General features: G+C 46.0%; 1 protein-coding gene across 2 annotated transcripts in view; it reads right to left on the reverse strand.

The window, feature by feature from the left end:
• SH3D19 (SH3 domain containing 19) overlaps positions 1-20,808 on the reverse strand; it is a 656,725-nt gene extending 635,917 nt beyond the window's left edge. For both annotated transcript variants that reach the window (XM_078676919.1, XM_078676918.1), the window contains exon 1: positions 20,085-20,808. In XM_078676919.1, coding sequence (XP_078533045.1) covers positions 20,085-20,187 — 103 coding nt within the window. In that variant the 5' untranslated portion in view covers positions 20,188-20,808. The remainder of the gene's footprint in view (positions 1-20,084) is intronic.
• Positions 20,809-21,746: the final 938 nt, after the last annotated feature.

The following is a 21,746-nucleotide window of genomic DNA, read 5'->3' on the forward strand; positions in this document are numbered from 1 at the left end:
TGAACAAAGACCGACCATCACTGAACTGCTATCCTGATACCGAGGCACTTGAACTTGCAAAACACTCTGATCCCACTGTGCCATCTCGAGAAGGGTATTTCCTGCGTCGAAAGGAGGGAGCTTCGGCTAAGTAGGCCACTGACTAAGTTAAAAATCTCAGAACGGTGACCCAAAGCAACCAAGGGTTACCCGGAGAGAAGCTAAACAAAGTCTGTGGTTCTGCCCACTACCGAGCACCTTGAAGATGAAGATGATGGAAGCGCCAGATAAGAAGATGATGGAAGCGCCAGATAAGAAGACGTCGGAAGCAACAGGAAATACCCACTACAGGAACCCAAAGACTGATAATTTGCACAAATCAAAGACAATCGCTTTCTTCATTGTCTTCCTGTTTTGCCTCCTCCTCATGACTTCCTTCTGGATCTTGGAGGAAAGCACACCCGCTCACCAGATGTTGCCAACCACTGTCCAGCCAACCACCATGAAAGAGCACCACCTGATCACCCTTTCACCTCAGCTCCGAGAAAGGCGTAAGGAGTTCTGGAACAATTCCTTCGTACAACTGTTGCACCAGCACAACCTTGCTGCAAATGCCACTAACTGCTGGATCTGTGGGTTGCTCCCACATGCTACCGGACACTCCATCCCCTTCATCCCTTCTCCTTTCTCAGTTCACGGCTCCTGCCTCGCCTGGTTGATCCTCATGCAGGAAAGCCACAAGGACAACGCCGCTTCTGGTCAAACAGTGTCACACTTCTACTATGGGTTCTGGCTGAACAAAACAGGAAAGACGCCTGCTCCCTTTTGTCCTGCAATTTCAGGTTCAACCTTCCTTACGAACATCCCTGCCAAAGAAAGGGTCGAAATGCAAGTGCTCCACAATCCAGCCAGACCCTCCTTCTCCCACCTGCGGAAACAAACGGCTGCCACCCTGACCGTGGCCCTGTCTGTCATCAATGTCACAGGACTCGTATGCCTCAAAGGACAAGGAACGCAGCTGGTGGGTCACAGTTCTTGTCGCATCACCAAAACATTGGTCTCAGCTGACCCCCCCTCCTTTGTTGCTTCCCCGAATATGTACTTTGTGTGTGGCACCAAAGCTTACACTTGGCTCCCAAGAGGCTGGAGGGGTACGTGCTACATCGCCTTCATTCTTCCTCCCACGTATGTGGCTCCAGCCTACCACCACCGGCAAAAGCGCGCCGGAGATGTTGAACAAGCCGACTCCACCGGAGCACAGTTCCTGGATGCAGCAAAGGGACTTGTTCCTCTGTGGGGACCAATGGCAAATAGCCGCGCTATCCGACACCTGACTCAGGCAGTAGAAACAACCATTAACATCACCGCTGGCATCCTTGCTAACAACACAGCTGAGCTTCAGGCAGTCCGCCTGGTGGCTCTTCAAAACCGCCTTGTTCTAGATGTGGTTCTGGCCGACCGTGGAGGTGCATGCCGCATCATCGGCTCTAGCTGTTGCACCTACGTACCAGATAACTCACCTTCAATCTACAAAGCAATCGAACACCTCCACAGACTGTCCTCAGAGGTTCACCAGGAGCAGGAAGGATGGTCGCTTGGAGGCTGGTTCTGGGACACTTTGAAGAACTGGGGATGGAGATTGTTCACGTTTTTATTGATACCAATCATGATACTGTGTGGGTGTTGCTTAGGTATACAATGTTTACCACCTTTATGTGCACTCATTTCCAACTGTATGTGCCCAAAGACTTTGAACTTTAAAACTGAGCACATGAGTCCCCTATACGAGATAGAGGTGCATGGTCTCATGGGGATCGATCCGAACTGACAAGCTGGCGAGACATGTTAAAGGGAGGACTGTGGAATTTTAGTTCGTGTATTGAACATCATCTACGCCATCTTGCAGACTCACGTATGAGCATACACGACAGCCATTTTAGGTACCATGGTCTCCCTGTTCACGATCGCCCGTCAGCACACTTCCCTGAACCTTGCAAGCCTTCCCCGCGCATCCTGGCTGCCCCCGCACTCACATGCACAAGTCATGAACCCCCCCCCATGACTCTGTCTCAGGGAATCACACCCCGCGCCTGACCAACACCTCCTTTCCGTCCATGAATACCCCTCCTTTGATGACCCCTTCCTCTGAGCCCGACTGCCTGTACGAACCGCTGGTCATCCCTTAGCCCGAGGATACAGTTTATTGCCCACTACTGTATGCACTCGCCTCTCCTGAAAGAGGCCACTATTGATCATGACGTCCCCACCCCCAGAGATTCGATCAGGCGCACACATTCCAAAAGAATCGGCAGAACACTCAGCTGCGTGATAGCCCCCTCCCAATCATATGAAGGGAAAGGGCCTCTACTGTTGTCATGTGTTGGAATGGGCCGGAACTGGGGGGTGCCGGGGATATCGTTCTCATGCTTCACAATGCCCTTGTTGTAATAAAGAGCGTTCACATGTCTTAAACTAGGGTATAAAAGACCAGGTCTCAGAGAGGTTGAGAGAGCACCTCGAGACGATACCTTGTTGTCTGATCTGATGTGTTCTACTCCGTCGGAATAAACTTGTTTCCTGTCTTCCTGTCTCCAGCGCCTGCCTCTTTATTGAATAACTTCGTATGGTATTAGAGGCGTTTTACGCCGGGCAAATTTAACTTAGGAAACATCTACTGAAATCGCCTGACCATTTTGAATTGATCTTTATCACACTGCCACCATATTATTCCTTTTCCGCCCCGGCCGCAAGGCGACTGGGGCAGAAAAGCGGCAGACGGTCCTTCCGTCAGCCGAGGTCCCCCCGCCATACTAATATGGCGGGGGGAGAAACAAATGCGGATGTCGGGCGGTATGCCCCCACCAGGCTGGAAATCCGCCAGACATCATAATGGGCCCCTAGGTGTGCCACAGCAGTGCTTTAAATGGGCCGGTACTCACCAGTACAAAGTACAGGCACTTCTGAATTTTTCTCTCTTGAGTACCGGAACTTCTCCTTGGCCGGAGAGAGTACAAGTACTCAGGGGACAGTAGCCAGGCTCATGTTACACATGTGTAAGAACGTAAGACAAGTGGTGCTCTGCATCTGACAAGACTGCCAGAAGAGCTGTGAATCTATGCACTGACAGATGATCCCAGATGGTGTCCAGTACTGATCAAGTCCTAATCGAAACAAAACCTGCTGATATTTACTGTGAAGCTAACTTCTCTCGGTCAGGATCAGAGTGATTATTACAGCACAGATAATTGAGGTGAAACGGCCGTCCTGCAGTGTATCTGGTCATGGGTAAACATACCAAATACTAGTCAGGAGCAGCTTCAGAACCTTTGCTAGTGAAACATAACAATTTCCCAAGGGATTCTCTGATGAACGATCATTTTCGTTAGTTTTGGGCAGTCAGCGCCACCCACAAAATACCAAGGCAGCGCTACACACAAAATGCCAAATGAGTATGAATTGGAGAGATGTCCGTGCGCCATGCAGTCTTAAAAGTACTGTGATGGGAAAACAGCAAGAGGGGTGCGTCAATAACTTCCTTTTTTAAAGTCCCGAAAATGGATTACACAAAGTTCGACTAAAACGTATGCACAGCATCGCCCAGCCATCACACGTATATTTCCTAGTCCTTGTGTGTGAGAGAACAAAAAACGTGAAAGTACATTTGAGAAAGAGAGGGTCATTAAAGAGAGAGAGAAAGCAGAATGCAAGATCGGTTACTATGTCTGAGAAGGGCAGGTAAGGGGGTTTGCCAGGGAAAGAGGTGGCAGAGAATGCCAGCAGTAAAAGCTGCATGCAACAACAAGGGAACCCAATCGGTTGTCCTGCTGGACAGTGGCCAATATAGTTCCCATTGTGGACTATTGTTTATCTGACTCTGAATTTATATACTCTTGGGGACCATTGTTGTTTCTAGATTAGAGCAGTAAAAGCTGCAGCATTGATTACAGGCCTCTGCGAGTAGCTCCGCTGTGGGAAATTTTATCAGCCAGAGTTACCGCAATGACTGCAGGACTCTGTGAGAACAGCAGGACTGGCAGGATATAATTGCAACAGGTGCTACATGCACTGACAGCAGCAGTAGCAGTAGGATCTACAGTAAGTGTAAGCAGCTAAACTACAGGATATGATAGCAGCAGGAGTTACCACAGTGGACTGTAGCAGTGAGTGCAGCAGTACGATCTGCATTTGTGTCAGCAGCTAAACCACAGGATATGATAGCAGCAGGTGCCACGTGCACTGACAACAGCAGTACGGACCGCCAGGGAACTCAGCAGTCTAATCTACCTACATTAAGTGTAAGCAGCTAAACTACAGGATATGATAGCAGCAGGAGTTACCGCAGTGACTGCAGCAATAGCAGTAAGGACCGGCAGTGAATCCAGCAGTACAATCCATTATAAGTATCAGCAGCTAGACTACAGGATATGATAGGTGCGGCAGACCTCAGAGTAAACACAGTAATTCTGGCACAAAATGGCAGTAAGAGGAGCTCCACGACTTACTTGTTTAACAAAGAAGAGAAGCTTTCCATTTGGCTGCCTTTGAGGGAAACACAGACTTGTTTGGCTTCTTTCATACTGCACCTGTTCTGTGATGAAGTAAGGCTTGCACTTCTGCTATCAGATTTGTATCTGTTCTGTGAGGGAGGGAAGCTTGCATCACTGCTGTACTAGCTGTACCCGTACTATGGGGCAGAGGAGCTAGCACTGTTGATGTATCTGTTCCGCGAGGAAGGGAAGCTTGCACGGTTGATGTATTAATTGTACCTGTTAAGCGAGAAAGGGAAGCTAGCACTGTTGATGTATCAGTTGTATCTGTTCAGCGAGAAAGGGAAGCTAGCACTGTTGATGTATCAGTTGTATCTGTTCTGCGAGAAAGGGAAGCTAGCACTGTTGATGTATCAGTGGTATCTGTTCTGTGAGAAAGGGAAGCTAGCACTGTTGATGTATCAGTTGTATCTGTTCTGCGAGAAAGGGAAGCTAGCACTGTTGATGTATGTTGTATCAATTGTACCTGTTAAGCGAAATAGGGGAGCTTGCACTGTTGTTGTATCTGTTCCGCGAGGAAGGGAAGCTTGCACTGTTGATGTATTAATTGTACCTGTTAAGCGAAGAAGGAAGCTTACACTTTTGATGTATCAGTTGTATCTGTTCAGTGAGAAAGGGAAGCTAGCACTGTTGATGTATCAGTTGTATCTGTTCAGCGAGAAAGGGAAGCTAGCACTGTTGATGTATCAGTTGTATCTGTTCTGCGAGAAAGGAAAGCTCGCACTGTTGATGTATCAGTGGTATCTGTTCTGCGAGAAAGGGAAGCTAGCACGGTTGATGTATCAGTTGTATCTGTTCTGCGAGAAAGGGAAGCTAGCACGGTTTGATGTATCAGTGGTATCTGTTCTGCGAGAAAGGGAAGCTAGCACTGTTGATGTATCAGTTGTATCTGTTCTGCGAGAAAGGGAAGCTAGCACTGTTGATGTATCAGTTGTGTCTGTTCTGCGAAGAAGGGAAGCTTGCACTCTTGATGTATGATGTATCAATTGTACCTGTTAAGCAAAGAAGGGGAGCTTGCACTGTTGATGTATCAGTTGTATCTGTTCTGCGAGGAAGGGAAGCTTGCACTGCTGATGTATGATGTATCAATTGTACCTGTTAAGCGAAGAAGGGGAGCTTGCACTGTTGTTGTATCTGTTCCGCGAGGAAAGGAAGCTAGCACTGTTGATGTATCAGGTGTACCGGTTATCCCCTCCGCTGAACGTTCTGCGCTGGGGCGGAACATTCTATTGCGCGGGCGGGGGCGCGACGTTCAGCGGAGGTGCGCAGCACTACCGAGGTAGTGCACGCGACGTCCGCTGAAGGTGCGCAGCACTTAAAGGGTTAAGCAAAGAAAGGAAGCTAGCACTGTTGATGTATCAGTTCTACCGGTTAAGCAAAGAAGGGAAGCTAGCACTGTTGATGTATCAGTTGCACCTATTCTGCAAAGAAGAGAAGCTTGCACTGTTGCTACCTGTATTGTACCTGTTGCGTGTGAGAGATTGAACTTTGCAATGCTTCTCTGGCTGTTGCCATCTGTCTTGAACATATTGCTTATGTTAGAGAAATCTTGCGCTGCTCTGTCCCATACTACATTTGTTTTGTGTATAAGTGAAGCGTGCTGAAAATCTTGTGTACAAAATCCAAATGACATGCATTGTGAATGCTTGATTTAATGCAAGATGCCAATGAAATAGTGCAAAGTAAGTGGACTGAGTTTACTTTCAATTTTGGAAACACAGTTTTCAAAATGGTCAAGACCACTTTGTAGCATTTTAAAATATAGTTGGCAAGTGGTCTTATGTTGCGAGTGTCACCTTCAAACAATCTGGCTTTTTAGCCAACATTTTGCATGTTGGGGTTTTCATCCCTAAGCGATAGCTCTTAAAGCAGAACTACAAACTCCAGAATTCCTCATGCTTTTAACTGTCTCCGGGGAGCCTTGTAAAAAACCATAGTAAATATCCGTTTGCCGTTGTCTTTTTCACTTGGAGAAAATAAAAAGTTATCAGTCCACTAGGGGAGAAGGCTGGGATGTCCTTTCCCGTGTGGATGCTCTTATCCCACTGCTAATGAGGTAACTTTAATACCTCTTTAAAACAAAGAAGCATGCTGAATAGACCTTATATTAACCAGGACAAAGGGAGCCAGCATGGGCTCTCCGAAGCAGCGCCTCCTCAAACCCCCGCCACTCCTTTCATTTGCAGTAGGCTGACCACCGTTTGTGAAGAGACACAAGAAGAAAACAATGTGCGGCGCCCTGTAGGTTCACAGCTGAGCAAGCACAGTAAGGACAGGACACTGGGGCACATCAACTTGGGCCTTATAGTGTGATGGTGAGCGCTAACCTGAGCAGGGCCGGCTTTTCACATAGGCAAGCTGACAAGGGCGACAATTTACAGAGGGCCGTAAGGAGCTATCCGCATTAAGGCCATGAAGACAGCAGAGCCACGTCACCTGGCTCCAGTGCTGCAGACGCTGTTTTAACACCCCATCAGCCTGCTTTCTTGCACTCCCTTCTCATCTCACCCCCTGCTGCCACACGCTATTAACCCCCTCCAACAAACAATCTGGCACCAGCGTGAAATGCTAATCTGTGCATGATTCAGGAGAGTGGGGGTAGTGCAGAGAAGTCTTCAGAGGCCAGTCACTACTCTTTATGCAATTACAGGGGCGGAGAACCCAGAGATGAAGACAGCTGGGTTAGAGCAAGTGCAGGCCTCCAGAGCGCTGTTGATGCACCAAGTGAGGCCGCTCCCTCCAATCAAGGTGCTGCTCTCATGCTGCATGAAGGTAGCGTCAGGATTGGTCAAAGGAGTTTTCTGTTGCCCGAGCTGCTGTCAGAGTAAAAAGACATCAGGTTTGTCTTCAAATACACACAAAAAAAAAAAGTTACAAAATATTTTTGCGTGTGACCGCCCCCCCCCCCCTCCCGCCCAGTAGATGCCAACCGCCACTGTGCAATCAGCTAAGGGCCTCACTTTATTCGCCAGCAACAAGGGCATCAAATTTCTTTCTGCTCAGGGTGCTACCCTGGCAAAGGCCGACTCTGCACCCGAGTGTCACCATACATGCTCATCCTTTGCTTAGTGCCCCATGGCCAGTGCTTTAAATGGAAAAAAAGAAGTGCAGGTTCTCATCAAATTGAGCTGGACACTTTGGCCGGGGCTTTGGGTTGGACTAGGGGCGGGGCGGGGCGGGGCTAGGGTACCAGCATCCAATGAGAGCAAGATATTTTCAGTGCACATTTGCGCATGTTGATGCAGAGATGGATATTGCTTGTATTTCTTCCCTGACACGGACACTGAAAAAACATATGGGGGGAGATGGCAGGCCCGTGCTTGCAGAATTGGCGATGGGGGTAGCATCTCAGCTTTTCCAAGGACACAGTACATCATTTTAGATTACATATCTCACTTCTAGGTACCTTAGGAGAACAAGCCAAACATCACACGTATTTGTCTTTTTTGGCTGAGAGTATGTGGTTTGAACCCCGGCCACTTCACTGACTCCATTAATGAAGGTGCTCTTGCACACAGACTCCTGTCAAACAACTGGCATTCACACACCTGAAATATATGTTTGCCAGCACTGCAGGCAGGGCACTTATGAAATTCTTCTATGCACTCACATTACATAACCACCTTTTCAGACACACATAGGGGTGCAGTTGAAAAGCAGCACATCTACAAATGTAAATTTACTTCTAATAAAAACAGATCTTGCAGGCTTTTGTGTTCAAGGATGTATTGACTGGAGTCAGACCATGAGGGAGAAGAGCAAAATTATAGTGCAGTCTTACAATTAAATATACTGTAATGAACACCCACCCCCCGCTCTTACCTACCTCTGTCGCAGCAAACGCAAAGATCTCCATCCACCACTTGTAGGACACAAGGGAGCACTCTCCTGCAGAACTTGCGCATTCAGACTACTTACGCCCCACGCTCCACACAAGGCAGTAGGGGCATACAAGAATTTGATCATTTTTTCTAATTTGCATGGCAACAATACCACTCAACGTACGATTAGCCCTGATGAAGTCTGCTGTTACTGAATCAGCCAATGACGAAACACGTGTTGACAAAGGCAGAATGGAATAAATGGCAGTACAATAAAGAACACATGTTGAAACCACGACCTCAACTATTGATTTCCTGAATGCTCTGAGAATTATTTCTTACACGCCAAGGACAGTAGTACTTCATATGATGCCTATCACCAGTGCAAATGTACAATCATCATTTTTCAGACTTCCACTGGTGGAAACAAAGTTGTGCCCCAAGATGGGGCAATATCGATTTACATTCTCAGCTGCTAGTGTCTTTTCAAAATTCCACTGTAGATTAGATGGCTTAAGTCAAGGTCCCATGAATTCAAGATGAAACGTGAATATATGAAAGAAAAATAAATAAAAGGTTTGGGCTTTTATACAACTGCTGGACTTTGTGTTGATTCTGTGTCGTCCATGTATTAGGTCAGTGTTACTGGGAGCAGCCCGGCCACCTTGCAAATAACCGCGCTTAAGAGATGGACACTGGTACCAATAACTTTGAAAGGTTTGCACATACCTAGCACTCTATAATCCCAGTTGCTGTGTTGCTCCTGTTCAAACCACGACAGTGATGCCCTAGTGTGAAGATAGACTGCATCTTTTCGGACTTTCCAAGCTTTGGACAAGTGGAGTGGTGTCAAATCCCTACAACTAGAAGCAGACATATGAAAAGTGTTTATTTGCTCCCTTTAGCGGGTTTACCTTCAAGAGTTGCTGATACATCCCTATGCCAAGTCCAGATTTCCTCTCTAAAAGGTCCCTACACGGGAATAAAATCTGTAATTATTAATATACAGGTATATCAAAATAACATTTCGTAGCACAAAGGTCTTGCTACCTGGTCCAGCTAATTTACTTTTGTTAAGATTGCCCTGATAACCAAGGCCAATGGTACAACTTGGAGAGGCAGATTGCCCCGATTCCTTAAAACAACGGAACAACCTGGGGAGGCAGATTGCCCCGATAACCAAAAGCAACTGCACAACTTGGGGAGGACCTGGGTTCAGATGTATGACAATGGGAATCTGCAAACCTCCTCCATTCTTTTATTCATCCGCCCCAGGTCATTCTCTTTAGGGTCTGGTGCAGTCTGTGAACCCGATTGTGTCCTCAACATTTCAAGTATACAGAATTAGTGAATTTCTGCATAACTACTTAACTTCACAGGAACAATCTACTGCATGACTCCATCATTTACAAGTTGTAATCCGTTGGCCGTAGAAATATATGCTCCCAATTTCTTTCCCATGATCCTGCAGTTGGGCATTTTCAGGTTATAACACAACGCAATATTCCTCTCCATGACACTTTTATCCAGTCAGCAAAGCTATGAAACTCATGCCATTCTACACAGAATCAAGATTATTCTATTGACTCTCATTCACGACTCCATAGCAACTAACTATACACTGGATTAAAAACACTGCTTACCCCTATTTTTATTAGCTTAATAATGCGGGCCCACCAGACAAACTGAACTTATGCTCTAGGGACCCAGTGGTTAATTTGAAAAATAAATCGATTAATAAATAAATGTAAGGGCCCAAAAATGTTCTTAGGAGCCTGCTGTATTGCTGTTAAAGGCTGGGTCGGTTGCTCAGCACCAAGCTGCCTGCTCCAGATTCCACCTCGGAATTTTCTGCAGTCCACTTTATGTTATTTTGTATTCTTGTTGGTTCTTTTTCATGCCGGCTTTCTCCCTTTTTGCATATCTATCACTTATTTAGTGGTTTTCCCTGTTTTGCAATTCTCTTCCTTAATCTAGGTCACAAATGTAATGCAAAAAATAGCTCCCAGAGCCCAAACATCAGTCTCAGTACCCACCACTTGCAACCTAGTAGTATTTATGCAAGATCAAATTAAGCAGTGTACTGAACACTGCTGCATTGGATCATAAAAGGATAGAAACATCTTCTCACTATGGGTTCTATAAAAATGGCAGAATACCACCATTGTAACAACTGCTACCCACTATTACCCACGCAGATCGTGTTGACATGATGTGCAAGGGTATCATTTAAAGGTAGCCAGGTGTTGCAAATGCAATTCGTGTTTCTCGCCTCTCATGATTGACCCAATTATTGCCTAAAGACTCAAGTTACCTTTGGACTTGATAAACTAATGTGAGTGCGAAACAGGTTATTTTGTAACCCACTGCCCTCCTTACAAAACAGGGAAGTTAGTGATTCATGGCATTCTGTGACCCAATAAAACAATAGTCAGTGCCTCATTAGGGGTCATATACACTATTCAAACCCTAGGCCTACTTGTGTGCCATTCATCCCACAGGCAGGTGTTCTGCCACATAGGCTTGCAAGAGCAGTTACGTTTTTGCTCTTTTCAGATGCTTCCTGCCATTGCCCTTATTTTAGAACTTTTAACCGTCTCTCATTGGATGCCAAGCAACCTGGGCACAGGGGAGAGTCCTAGAAATGCTTCCCAAATAGCTTCCATGCCACAACAGGAAGTAGAAGTAAGCAGCCACCTCCAGCATCTGAGGATATAGAGGATGGAGGTACAAAGAAATGGGATAACAGAAGGGGCGTGGCATCACTGCAGGCAACCATACACTGACTGCACATCTGTCATGCAGAGGAGCATCCCTTGTATGCTGTACAGCACCCACCATTCTGACCAGGCTACTGCCATGTGGAGCAGCACTACAGAATTCTGAGCTTCACATCTACCATCCTGGGTACTGCCCCGCACACTGAGCAAGCCGCTTGAGTATAGATGTGGCTAGCATTCTGAAACAACCCCGATTTAATTGGCATCAACCTAGAATTTTTGGGCAGGTATTTCAGGGGCAAGTCTTGCATTTTCGAGCATCACTGATATTCTTTGTGGTACCCTTCAATATTTGAGAAGTACCCCACCAGCTAGCATTGCCCCAGCAGATGATGGCATGACCCAGCCTTATGTGGGTAGAAATTCTGATATATATATATATATATATATATATATATTTTTTTTTTTTTTACAGAAACTGATGTGGTATTCTGCAAAACATGCATGGGGTTATATATTGCAGTGGCACTTTATGTAAAGCAACACTTTTTAGGTCTTGCCTGAGCCAGCACATGTGCTACTCTGGCGAGACATTTAGTAACCAGGTTAAAAAGTGCTACCCACAGGCTTTTGCCGGCCACCAGCTTGCTGTCATGCGCACAAGTGCGCACGACGTGCACAGATATGCCTCTCCTTTCGCGCGCTCCACTCTCGTTTCTTTAAGCACGCACGTGCACACACACACACACCTACACATACCTACACACACACACCTACCTACCTACCTACCTACCTACCTCCCGGGCTCTGTTCCTCGCGTGCTGCCAATGCTTGTTTGGCTGGCTGTGTAGGGTGACTGGCTGGCTGTGTAAGGTGACTGTCACGTCACCACAAACACACAAAACGAGGATCAGGTGCCTCTCTCGATTAATGCATTCACTTCAGGAACTGATGATTAATCGTATAGGCACATGTTTGAAACCCAGCGGGAAAACCTTCCCCCAATCCCACCGAGGTCGATAAAAGGATTGACTTGAGTTGGATAACATTAAACAATACCCGTCGCAGTTTCCAACAGCGCAACCGTTTCCCCTCACAGAAACTGTGCACACGTTGCAGAACATAGCGCCTACTAATAGCCAACATGCAAGTTTGCTACAGTCCGCCTGCCGCTTGCTGCACACTCTCCCCCAAAACAGGTCCCGTGCACTCTACTGCCTGCCGTACAGCTCCCGTGTACCCTGCTGCTTAGCTGGCCCGTGAGTACTGCTATCTGCTGCACAGCTCTCCCCTCGGACAGGTCCCGTGCGCACTGCTGTCTGCTGCACACATCTGGAGAAGGAGAGGTCCGGTGCACGCTTCAGCCTGGGATACAACGCAGCTCTCCCACAGAGACAGTTCTGCGCACACTGCCGCCACTGAGTGAACTGCAGGTACAAAGCTGTGCTCACCCCTAGAGCCTAGTCCTGTGCAAGCTGGAGTCTGTGAGTGCAGTCCCACCCTCATGCAGTCAGGTGAGCTACTGTCCAGCCCGCAGCTTGAGAGTGACGTGCAGCTGTTTCCCAGATACAAGATGACCTCAGACTGAGTGAGTACTTCTTAACAGCTCTGATTCAGCTCGCACAAAGCTGTCTCTGGCCGCAGCACTCCCTCAGAACCTGGCCCTTCACACTTGTGTGGTCTCCAAGTATACACAGCACAGCACTCCCTCAGTTCCTCTGTGCCGTCTCTCAGCATACATAGCACAACGCTCCTCCATAGACCGGGCTTGTGCATGCCGCAGAGGGCTGGCTGTAGACGAGCACAGCAGCACAGGCTCCAATTCCCACAGTATGGCACAAGACTCGAGGGCCTGACATCTGCCCGCCTCCCCATGCCCTCCCCGCGGGGTCACACAGACTGCACCTGAAGAGGCGGGAGATCAGGAGAGGAGCCCAGTGGCGCTTTATTTACGCCACAGCCAACTCACTCTGCTGCAGGGGCTTGACCCGAGCACTGCTGGAGGGTGCTGTCAGCGGAGCCCTGGCAGCATTTCTGTGAGCTTGGCACAGCTTTTTAAATTGGTTTTTTTTCTGTAAATGTTGCCTTTTCCACGTCTTGGAGTTATCCTCAGTTCCTCACTGCAGCATGAAATGCCCTGTAGTGTAGTGCTTGGATCCCAACTGCCCGGGTGTTGATTGTTAGCAAAATGCCCTGAAGTCAAACCAAAGCAGTAACTATTTACTTAGTTAATTGTAGATTCCAGAACACTTCATCTCCTCTCTTGGGAATTAATTTGAGAATTCAGTGCCTTGTAGGAGCTGTAAACTGTAACCGTGATCCACAATTACCTAAAGTTTTCAATGTGAAGCAAACGACATAGGAAATATCTTTTGGGGAGCAAAGGTATTTTTGTGCCAAAGTTGAAGAGATAACAGCACCAAGTGCCTTTGCATCACGGAGTTCCAAACCCCCTATAATCAGGGCCACTGGAATTATGGGGCAGGAGATCACCAAAATATGCGGCAGGGTAGACAACATTTTGCGTCAAGAAAATACATAATACCGCACTTTTTTGATATAATTACTTAATTGTTATGTTACTTTTACACATGATAATACTGTCTTGACAAACATTTCAGCTCATTGGTACCGGTTTAACAACCAAATACAACAAGCATTGGCATAGCCAATAGGTCTCGCCTTTGGGACCTTATAAGTGTTTAGCCATGCAACAGTTGATGTTGTTGCACCAAGGATATTGTGCTGCATAACTAAATACTTATACGGTCCCAAAAGCGAGGCCTATTGGCTATGCCAATGCTTGTTTCTCCTGGCATGGAATCATAATGTCTGCCATTTTCACTGGTCGGAATGTATCATGAGCTAGGCCCAGTTTCTCAGGTGGCACATACATTCGAATGATATGCGTCTAAGGTCTGGGCAAACAATTCCCAGTGAGTCTATGCTTTTGCAGAAGAATGGCTAACCTCAGGACAAGACCCTATTGGACTCAATTTTCTCAGAGAAGTAATCTAAAAATGCCGAGGGACTGAATTGTTTTGGAGGGACGTTCACCTTCATGTGTGTAAACTGGAAGGCGGCCTTGAGACCCGATTGTAATCACTACCCTGACAACAATCACGTTTTATTTTTGGTAGTCACGTGCCCCGCCTGAAAGGAAACGTGAAAGGACAGGCGGACCGGAAGACTCGTGTTACCAGCCAGCTAATAGCTAAACTGAGTTATAAAAGTAATATATGTGCATGTTCTTTGTGAAACGGCAAATTATTTACACGAAAAGAGAACAAAACGTTTGGTATGACGAAACAGCAGAAATTGCAGCATATGTGCTGCATGGAAAATAACAAGCAAGAAAAATAACACGTTACCTGGAAACGCAGTGTTTGTTTAGGCACAGTAAACTTAATTTAATAGTTATACTTATGACTGTATGTAGTACACAGCACAAAAGTAATTGTTTTCGACACTTAATAATAGGTGTAAATTACTTCTCAGCTCGATGGTGCTTATTTTATCCAGCATTGCAAAATGACAAACAAATGCCCTGCACATTAACTTCAGGGTTCTGCATCCAGTAAATAACTATAAATCATCGAGTTCTCTTACCAACAATGGAACTTGTGACCTTCAGGTTACCTCTGAATCTCTGCAACAATGCATGAACTCACTGAGTATTCTAGTACTGAAACTTTGAGCTGCAGATCTTAGATTGCATTGCAGAAGTCATATTCCTATACTAGTATCAGAAGTTGAGACTAACTGAATACACACATCTCGAAGATGCTTTCCCTAATTCACAGAGCAATCATTAACAGATACTCTGAGCAGGGGATATAACCATTAAGATGGCTCAGTGGGTTAATATTCCTTAAGTGAATAAAATTAGGCAACGGGAAGGATATCTTTCACATCTGATCCAGGTTTTCATCCTTTTCTAGGTTGATAAAAGGCCCTGAACGGGATCTCAATCACACCCATTATTTACAGTGATGTTTAACGGTAATGGGTGGGTATAAAAAAAAAAACACAAGTGTATTGTGTGCACTTGTATAACTATTTATGTAAGCACTATGTATGAAAATGGGAGCCAGAAACAAGCTCACCACTTTTTCACATGAGTGGTACTGAAAGTCTGGGTGTGAACAGGGGTTACTGAACGATAAATGTTTAAAAATCTGAATACTTAGTACTGCTTAGATGTTCCCCACACCACATCAAAGACATTATAGGTAATGGCACACAATAAGGTGCGATAAAACCGTTAATCGGTTGTTGCGTTGTTGACTTCAGTTATTCTCTTTTCTAAATTAAAGCCGTATATGAATTTTCCAAGCACTTATGTGGCCATATATATATATTAGGCCAACCTGTCACTTTCACTGGCTACGTCTCTTCTAAAAGGTCTTGGTTAAATCCTCACACACACACAGTTTGTAATGTATGTCACTTAGGGCAGCGGCGGCCGGCACCAATCGGGGATGGAGAGGTGGTGGGGGTGAGGTTGAATAAAAAATGTATTTCAATTTACCTGCTTGCCGCGTCCTCCTTGTTGTGTCTCTCCTCCTCCTGCCGGCAGGAACAAGAAGTAGCCTGGAAGCAACCAGGCTCCCTTGAGCCAATCACAACACTACACTGCAGAGTTGTGATTGGTCTGAGCGCAATGGCTCGGCGCTCAGACAGGGAATGGGGGCCTGGGCATGTTCTCCAGCCAGGCTAAAATGCAGCATGGGTGGAGAAGAGGGAAAGTTTGTATTCCTATTATGGTCAGCCCGAGACGGCCACCCAAACAGTCATGGGCACTTAGGAATGGGGCAAACCACTCCTAGGCTGCTCTGTCAGCCCCGCCTGCCTCACAAAGCTGCTGTAAACAAAAAAGAAAAAAAAATGATAACAGAGTTATCATCATTTTATTTTTTCTCATCCTGCTGAAAATTAACAGTGGGGCTATGCTCCACCACCTTAGCGGAGGAACCACCATCGACTTAGGTGGTTGCCAAACGTAACAGCTGCAACACCTGGCTTGCCCCTTGTAACCCCAGGTCTAACAAGCAGCAAATGCAATGCCAACAACAGAAGGTAAACAGTGTCTACCTGAGCATCGTTTACTTTCTGTGGCTCCCACTGGTACATTACACTTTTACTTGTATAAAATAAATACATTCTGCAGTGCAATGTACGCTCTTTAGAATACATAAAAAAATAAAAGTACATTTAAAAAAGCCTAAACATTTTCAACTTCCATGTTTCGTTATTGTGACAGAAAAATTGGCTGTTTAAAAAAAACATTGCCACTCTAACCCATACAAGTGGAAGTGCCTTACAAGTGATCAGAAACCAAGGCTAACAATAAGGAGTATTTCAAGCGAATGAAATAGTTCATATTCAATAAATGACCTATACGAATTGCTACAGTTGGACATAATAAATATTGTTTTTATCTCTTTTTTGTGTATCTGCGTGTGATTTATCATTACGTTTTCTCTTTGACATATACACTAGGGTTTAGTGATGCCAAGTACTGGGGTACCAGAATCAACATAATGTGTTATCACTTCCTGGGATTCAGGGTCAAAAGTCATGCAATGTCACTAAATGTGATGTCATTGAAGTCAAAGGGTGTGTGAGGTCACTTCCACTATTCTTGACATGTGGGTATATTGTCATTCATGATTTTCCATCCTACTAAAACCATTACAATTAACATTCCTGGCCCTGTGATTTAACTAACATATTTGGAAATAGACCTAATGTCACTGTTTTGTTTTAGCCCTATGTTTACAAAATAATATTGGAACCCCTCCCAAGATCACAGATGGAAAAGGTTGGCTCACTCAGAGAATTGGGGATTTTACAGCCTTTTATGATGCATGCAAAATACGCTGATGATGTTAAAAACTTAAGACTGTAATGAAATGTTAAATACATAACAATAAGTGTATGTAATTGCTTTTATATAGCGCTTACTAACCAATTGGCCGCTGAGAAAGGGGCTTATTCTTTCGGCTAAGGACTGATTTAATGAAATATTTGTTGTCAATTCCTGTGGGTTTTATTGCCAACCTTGACCTCCTACCTTGTCCTTGTAATAATATACACAATCAATGCTGCATTTTCTATTTTTCTGCTCTATTATTCACTCCTCACCAAAAGATTCCTGATCCCTTATTTCAAAGCCTTACATGTAACTGACTATAAGGCACCTTATGGGATGGTGCTAGCTCCAGATGATGATGAACTAATCTTTCGGGTTGGATCCTTTTTGAAGGCGGCGGTGTGTACCCGTAACTCTATGCATCCCTGCTAAATCACGTTTCTTTATTTCATGCTTCTGAGCCGAATGCTTTTTATTGATTGTATAATTATGAAATAGGTACTGTATTACTGAAGGCCTACATTAACTCTAATGAATGTTTTTTAACCTGTACTTTTATGGATATGTTGTTTTTTATCCGAATAAAGTTCATATTGATGGATTGATTGATAGCGCTTACGAACCCTGACGAGGTGTCGAAGCGCTTTACGCCGGGCAGCACGCAACTCCGGGACCAAAGGTTAGTGGTTAGACTAGTGTAGTAGTGTGTGTGGTCGTTTCTGCCATATACCCATTGAATCTTCAGCTCAGTACTTAACTAATGTTCCACAACCCCCCTCCCTCCCCCCCCCCCAACAACTCTCCTGCCTGCACGCGCCACCAGTCACGCCTGAATGCACGTCCTTATCACCGAGGCCTGAACTCGAGTCCTTTCGCTGGAGCTTCCACCGACGCGTTCACGCACCATCTCTTCAGGAATGCCGCTCGTTTGCTGTAAACACACAGATATGCACGGGCTGGGCTCGGTCTGCGAACAATACGCAAATACATACAAAGCACCACGACAATTGAAAAGACAACACATTATCAGACTCATCCCACAGAAGTCAGCACAACAGTCCAGCGTCGGCAGGATTCAGCAGGTTTTACAAAGGTTAACACGGATTGGCTGAACACTCCCAGGAAGGGTATACGCCGTCAGGCGGTACACAGGACTCCAGTACCACTGATTGTGTCATCCACACGCAGGCTTGGATGACCTCACACTGGCAGAAATAATAATCAAGTGCCTGTCAGGACATGTCGCCTCCCTTCTTGGGAACAGAGCGTGCACGCCGAAACCTTGCCCTAGCCAGAGAGTTTCTGCCTACAGCTCAGATTTGACTCCCATTAACATTCCCCCAAAGAACACTGCAAAACAACAATTTGTATCTATGCAAAAGTAATCAAAATTGCCCATTCCCGCTCCAGGGGCTGGATCCATGCAATTCTCTGACTATTTAAGCAACTTGAGAGTGACTCATTGGTTCCCAATACACGAACAGATACAACTTGACATTCTTTGTCAAATCTGTCACTCAAACTTAACGAATTCATCAAAACATCCACAGAAATGTTTTTGCATTACCGCCTACCTACACTTCAGTCTCCTTTCCACAAATGACTTACTGGTGAAATGAGATCGTTTATGACAGTCGGGTGCCAGGGCAGAACTTTTAGCTTGTGAGAGGCCTCTTCTCTGGAAAATGTACCAATGGCCAGTGTCTCTGCAAAAGTTTATGAATGATGTGCCTTCAGTTACTGGCAGGTCTTATCTATGGGCGGGCTCCTGACTGTCCTTGAATCTAGAATTGCTCATGACGGGCCCTGTACATGGAATAGCTTTTTATGGTTCTTGCATATGGAAGACCGGATGGGCCTTGCATATGAAACAGATCCGGATGGGTCTTCCAATTGGAGTAGATCTGGAAGGATCTTGCATTTGAAATAGACTAGAATGGATTCTGCATATGAAATTGATCCAGATGGGCTTTTGTATGGAATACATCCGGGTGGACCTTGCCTATGGAATAGCACCCGAGTGTTTTGTATCTCAATGATTTCCTGGAGGACACTGTATCTGAAATAGCTACTGATGGACCTTGTTTCTGTAAAAGGTTGACCGCTTATTTTTCACTCCATCAAATACCTTAAGTTACTTGAAACAAAAAAGACAGTGGAACCTTCTTGATCACAGCACCTAACCTGAGTAACTCTTCATCATATCATTCCCTTTCTATTGACATAGGGAAATGTGGGCACACTGATTGGCACCCACCATCACAATGCTAGTTCAAAAAAGAACTTTGACAATATACTAAAAAGCACAGGTGCACAACACAATATCTACAAATAAAATAGATTCAAGCTATAATAATCACAAGAGTAGAGTTCCTCAATTTTGATTTCTTTTATTCCAAAATGTGGTAAAGATAGTACAGCCGACGCGTTTCGTCCCGACTTGGGACTTCTTCAGGGCGGTTGTGATTATTATAGCTTGAATCTATTTTATTTGTCGATATTGTGTTGTGCACCTGTGCTTTTTTGTATAAAATACCTTAAGTTGTTTAGGTAAAAAAGAGATAACTTCTCTTCAAAGGAGTTCATGCTAGCCTAGGTTTCATGGGGTAGGCAGGTGGCCACTCCTGTCCAAAACCCAACCGCACTCCGACGCGGCCCAACAAGTAACATTGTAAAAAAACAACAACATATAACTAAAGTTTCTATAATGCAACTGTAGAAACAAAGGTTTACATGTATATCTGGTCCCCCTGACCTATTTTTTTTTATCTCGAACAACTAACTAAAAAGATGGATACATCCTTTTGGGAAACCATAGCTGTCACAACTTTTTTTCACTCCCACCCCATCATATGGTTTCGAAGAGATTTCAACATTATCAGAAGTTTGGGTTTGGAAGGCTGGCCTATTAGAGGCAATGGAGTCCTGGGACAGTGTAACCCAGCAAATGCTGCCAGAAAAGGAAAGAGTGGGGCAAGAAGCGCTATAAAGATGTTCTTACTCACTTTCATCATACTAGTTTCTTTTTGTTTAGAGGCCTTTCCTTGAAGTTAAAACTTTACTGTGTATGTATAGGTCTGATAGCTCGTAGCAGGGGTAGTAGCCCCAGCCCAGCAGTCACCGAGGGAGAGACCTGACTTACCTGTAGCAGGGTTAGCGCTGGCTCTCCTGTTCCTCCGGTTCCCGGCGCTATCTCTGAGCTCCCGCAGCTCCTCCTCTTCTTCCTCCAGCCAGGCTTCAGCCATCAGCAGCGCGAGGGGGGGAACGACATGGAGAATGGGCTGGAAACCAGGTCCGAGACCACTCGACCAGCCGGGCTAGAGCGGCGCCGGGGCCCTGCAGCCGGACAGGGCCGGGCCCGGGCGAAGGTCCATCGCACCGGGAGGAGGCGGGGAGGAAAGTCCGGGGCAGAGAGCTCGGGTCAGCAGACTCCCAGGGGGCAGTCAGTCGGCCGTGCAGTCCCAGCAGCACCTCTCAGAGCAGGCAGCGTCAGCTCAGAAGGAAGAGGTGCTTCTGGGGGGCAGCGAAGGCCTGGCGCTGCTGGGACTCCCCTCCAAACACCCCCACATACGGGTTCCCTCAGCCTGGGCTGCACCAGCTCCAGCTCCTCGTTGCACGCGCAGGTCTTTGTTGCCCCGTCCCTCCTCTGCGCGCGCTGCTGCCACCTCTCCTTATCTCGTCTTCAGCACTTCCTTGTCTGAAAAAGTTTTCCCAGGCTCGGAGATTCCTGCTCCGTCAGTCAGTCTGTCTGTCTGTCTCCCCGGCTTCCTCCTGGGCTACGGCAAAGGCCGGGGATGCTGCTGGGAGGGGCTGGAGCCGAGAGCACTGCCTGAAAGGTGAAGGGAACGACTGGCGCTGCCGCTCCTGCACTCTCCCGGCTAAAACATTCCGGTGTCAACAGGAAATTGGGCTGCCTGGTGCTTTGGCGGGAGGCGGAGGAGGTACCTGCAGCAGGGAAGGCAGGGGGGGCCGAGGGGTTGGGAAGAAAAAGCCCCCTGATTGATAGAGGGAGGTGGGTGGATTATTTATCTGAAGAAAGGGGCGTTGTGAATGGATGCGACTTCTCGGGTTTATTAGCACACAGGAATCTCGCTTGCATACATTGACATATCTAGCCTGGGCCATTCAGGATTGAAAACAAAGGCCTTTTTGTTGATAAACAGTTGCCATTGGCTCCCTAGTCGTGTGGTGCACTTCTTCCCATGTTTATTTAGGGGGCACCGAACAGAGAGCGGTCTGAATATTTCACTTTACATGCACAATTCATTCATTTCTGAATGAAAAAGACATTTCCATCAGAAGCGTACAGCTGCATTACTGATGGATGTTCAAATGAATAAAATGCAGAAAATGGTCATGAGTGGATAATTGTATTGAGGCTAAATATACTGTGCAGGGCAAAGAAGTCCTGCTTGCTTAGTTTAGCTCAGTACAGCTATTCAGTTACTCGTACCCAATAACGTATACAATTCGCTCAATAATAAATAAAATACAGTATGTTTACTATATGTGGCAGCACATTCAAGCCGAAAACGAATAATCAAAGACATTACAACTGTCACTTACAGCCAGATTCATCAACGGAAAATCGGCTCGAAAAGGGCAAGATTCTGAGAATCTGGCCCTTTGCGAGCGCAATTTTTGCATTTGGGGTTCATCATCCCAAATGCAAAAATCGCAAATTGCGAAATCGCTAAATTGCAAGGAATTGCATTTAAGGAATCTCTATTTGAGATTCCTTAAATGCAATTCATGAACCATTTTAGAATTGCGAAATCGCAATTTTTGGCCGCTATTTACCGCG

This window comes from Lissotriton helveticus, chromosome 2_1, assembly GCF_964261635.1.
Source record: "Lissotriton helveticus chromosome 2_1, aLisHel1.1, whole genome shotgun sequence".
Lineage (NCBI taxonomy): Eukaryota > Metazoa > Chordata > Amphibia > Caudata > Salamandridae > Lissotriton > Lissotriton helveticus.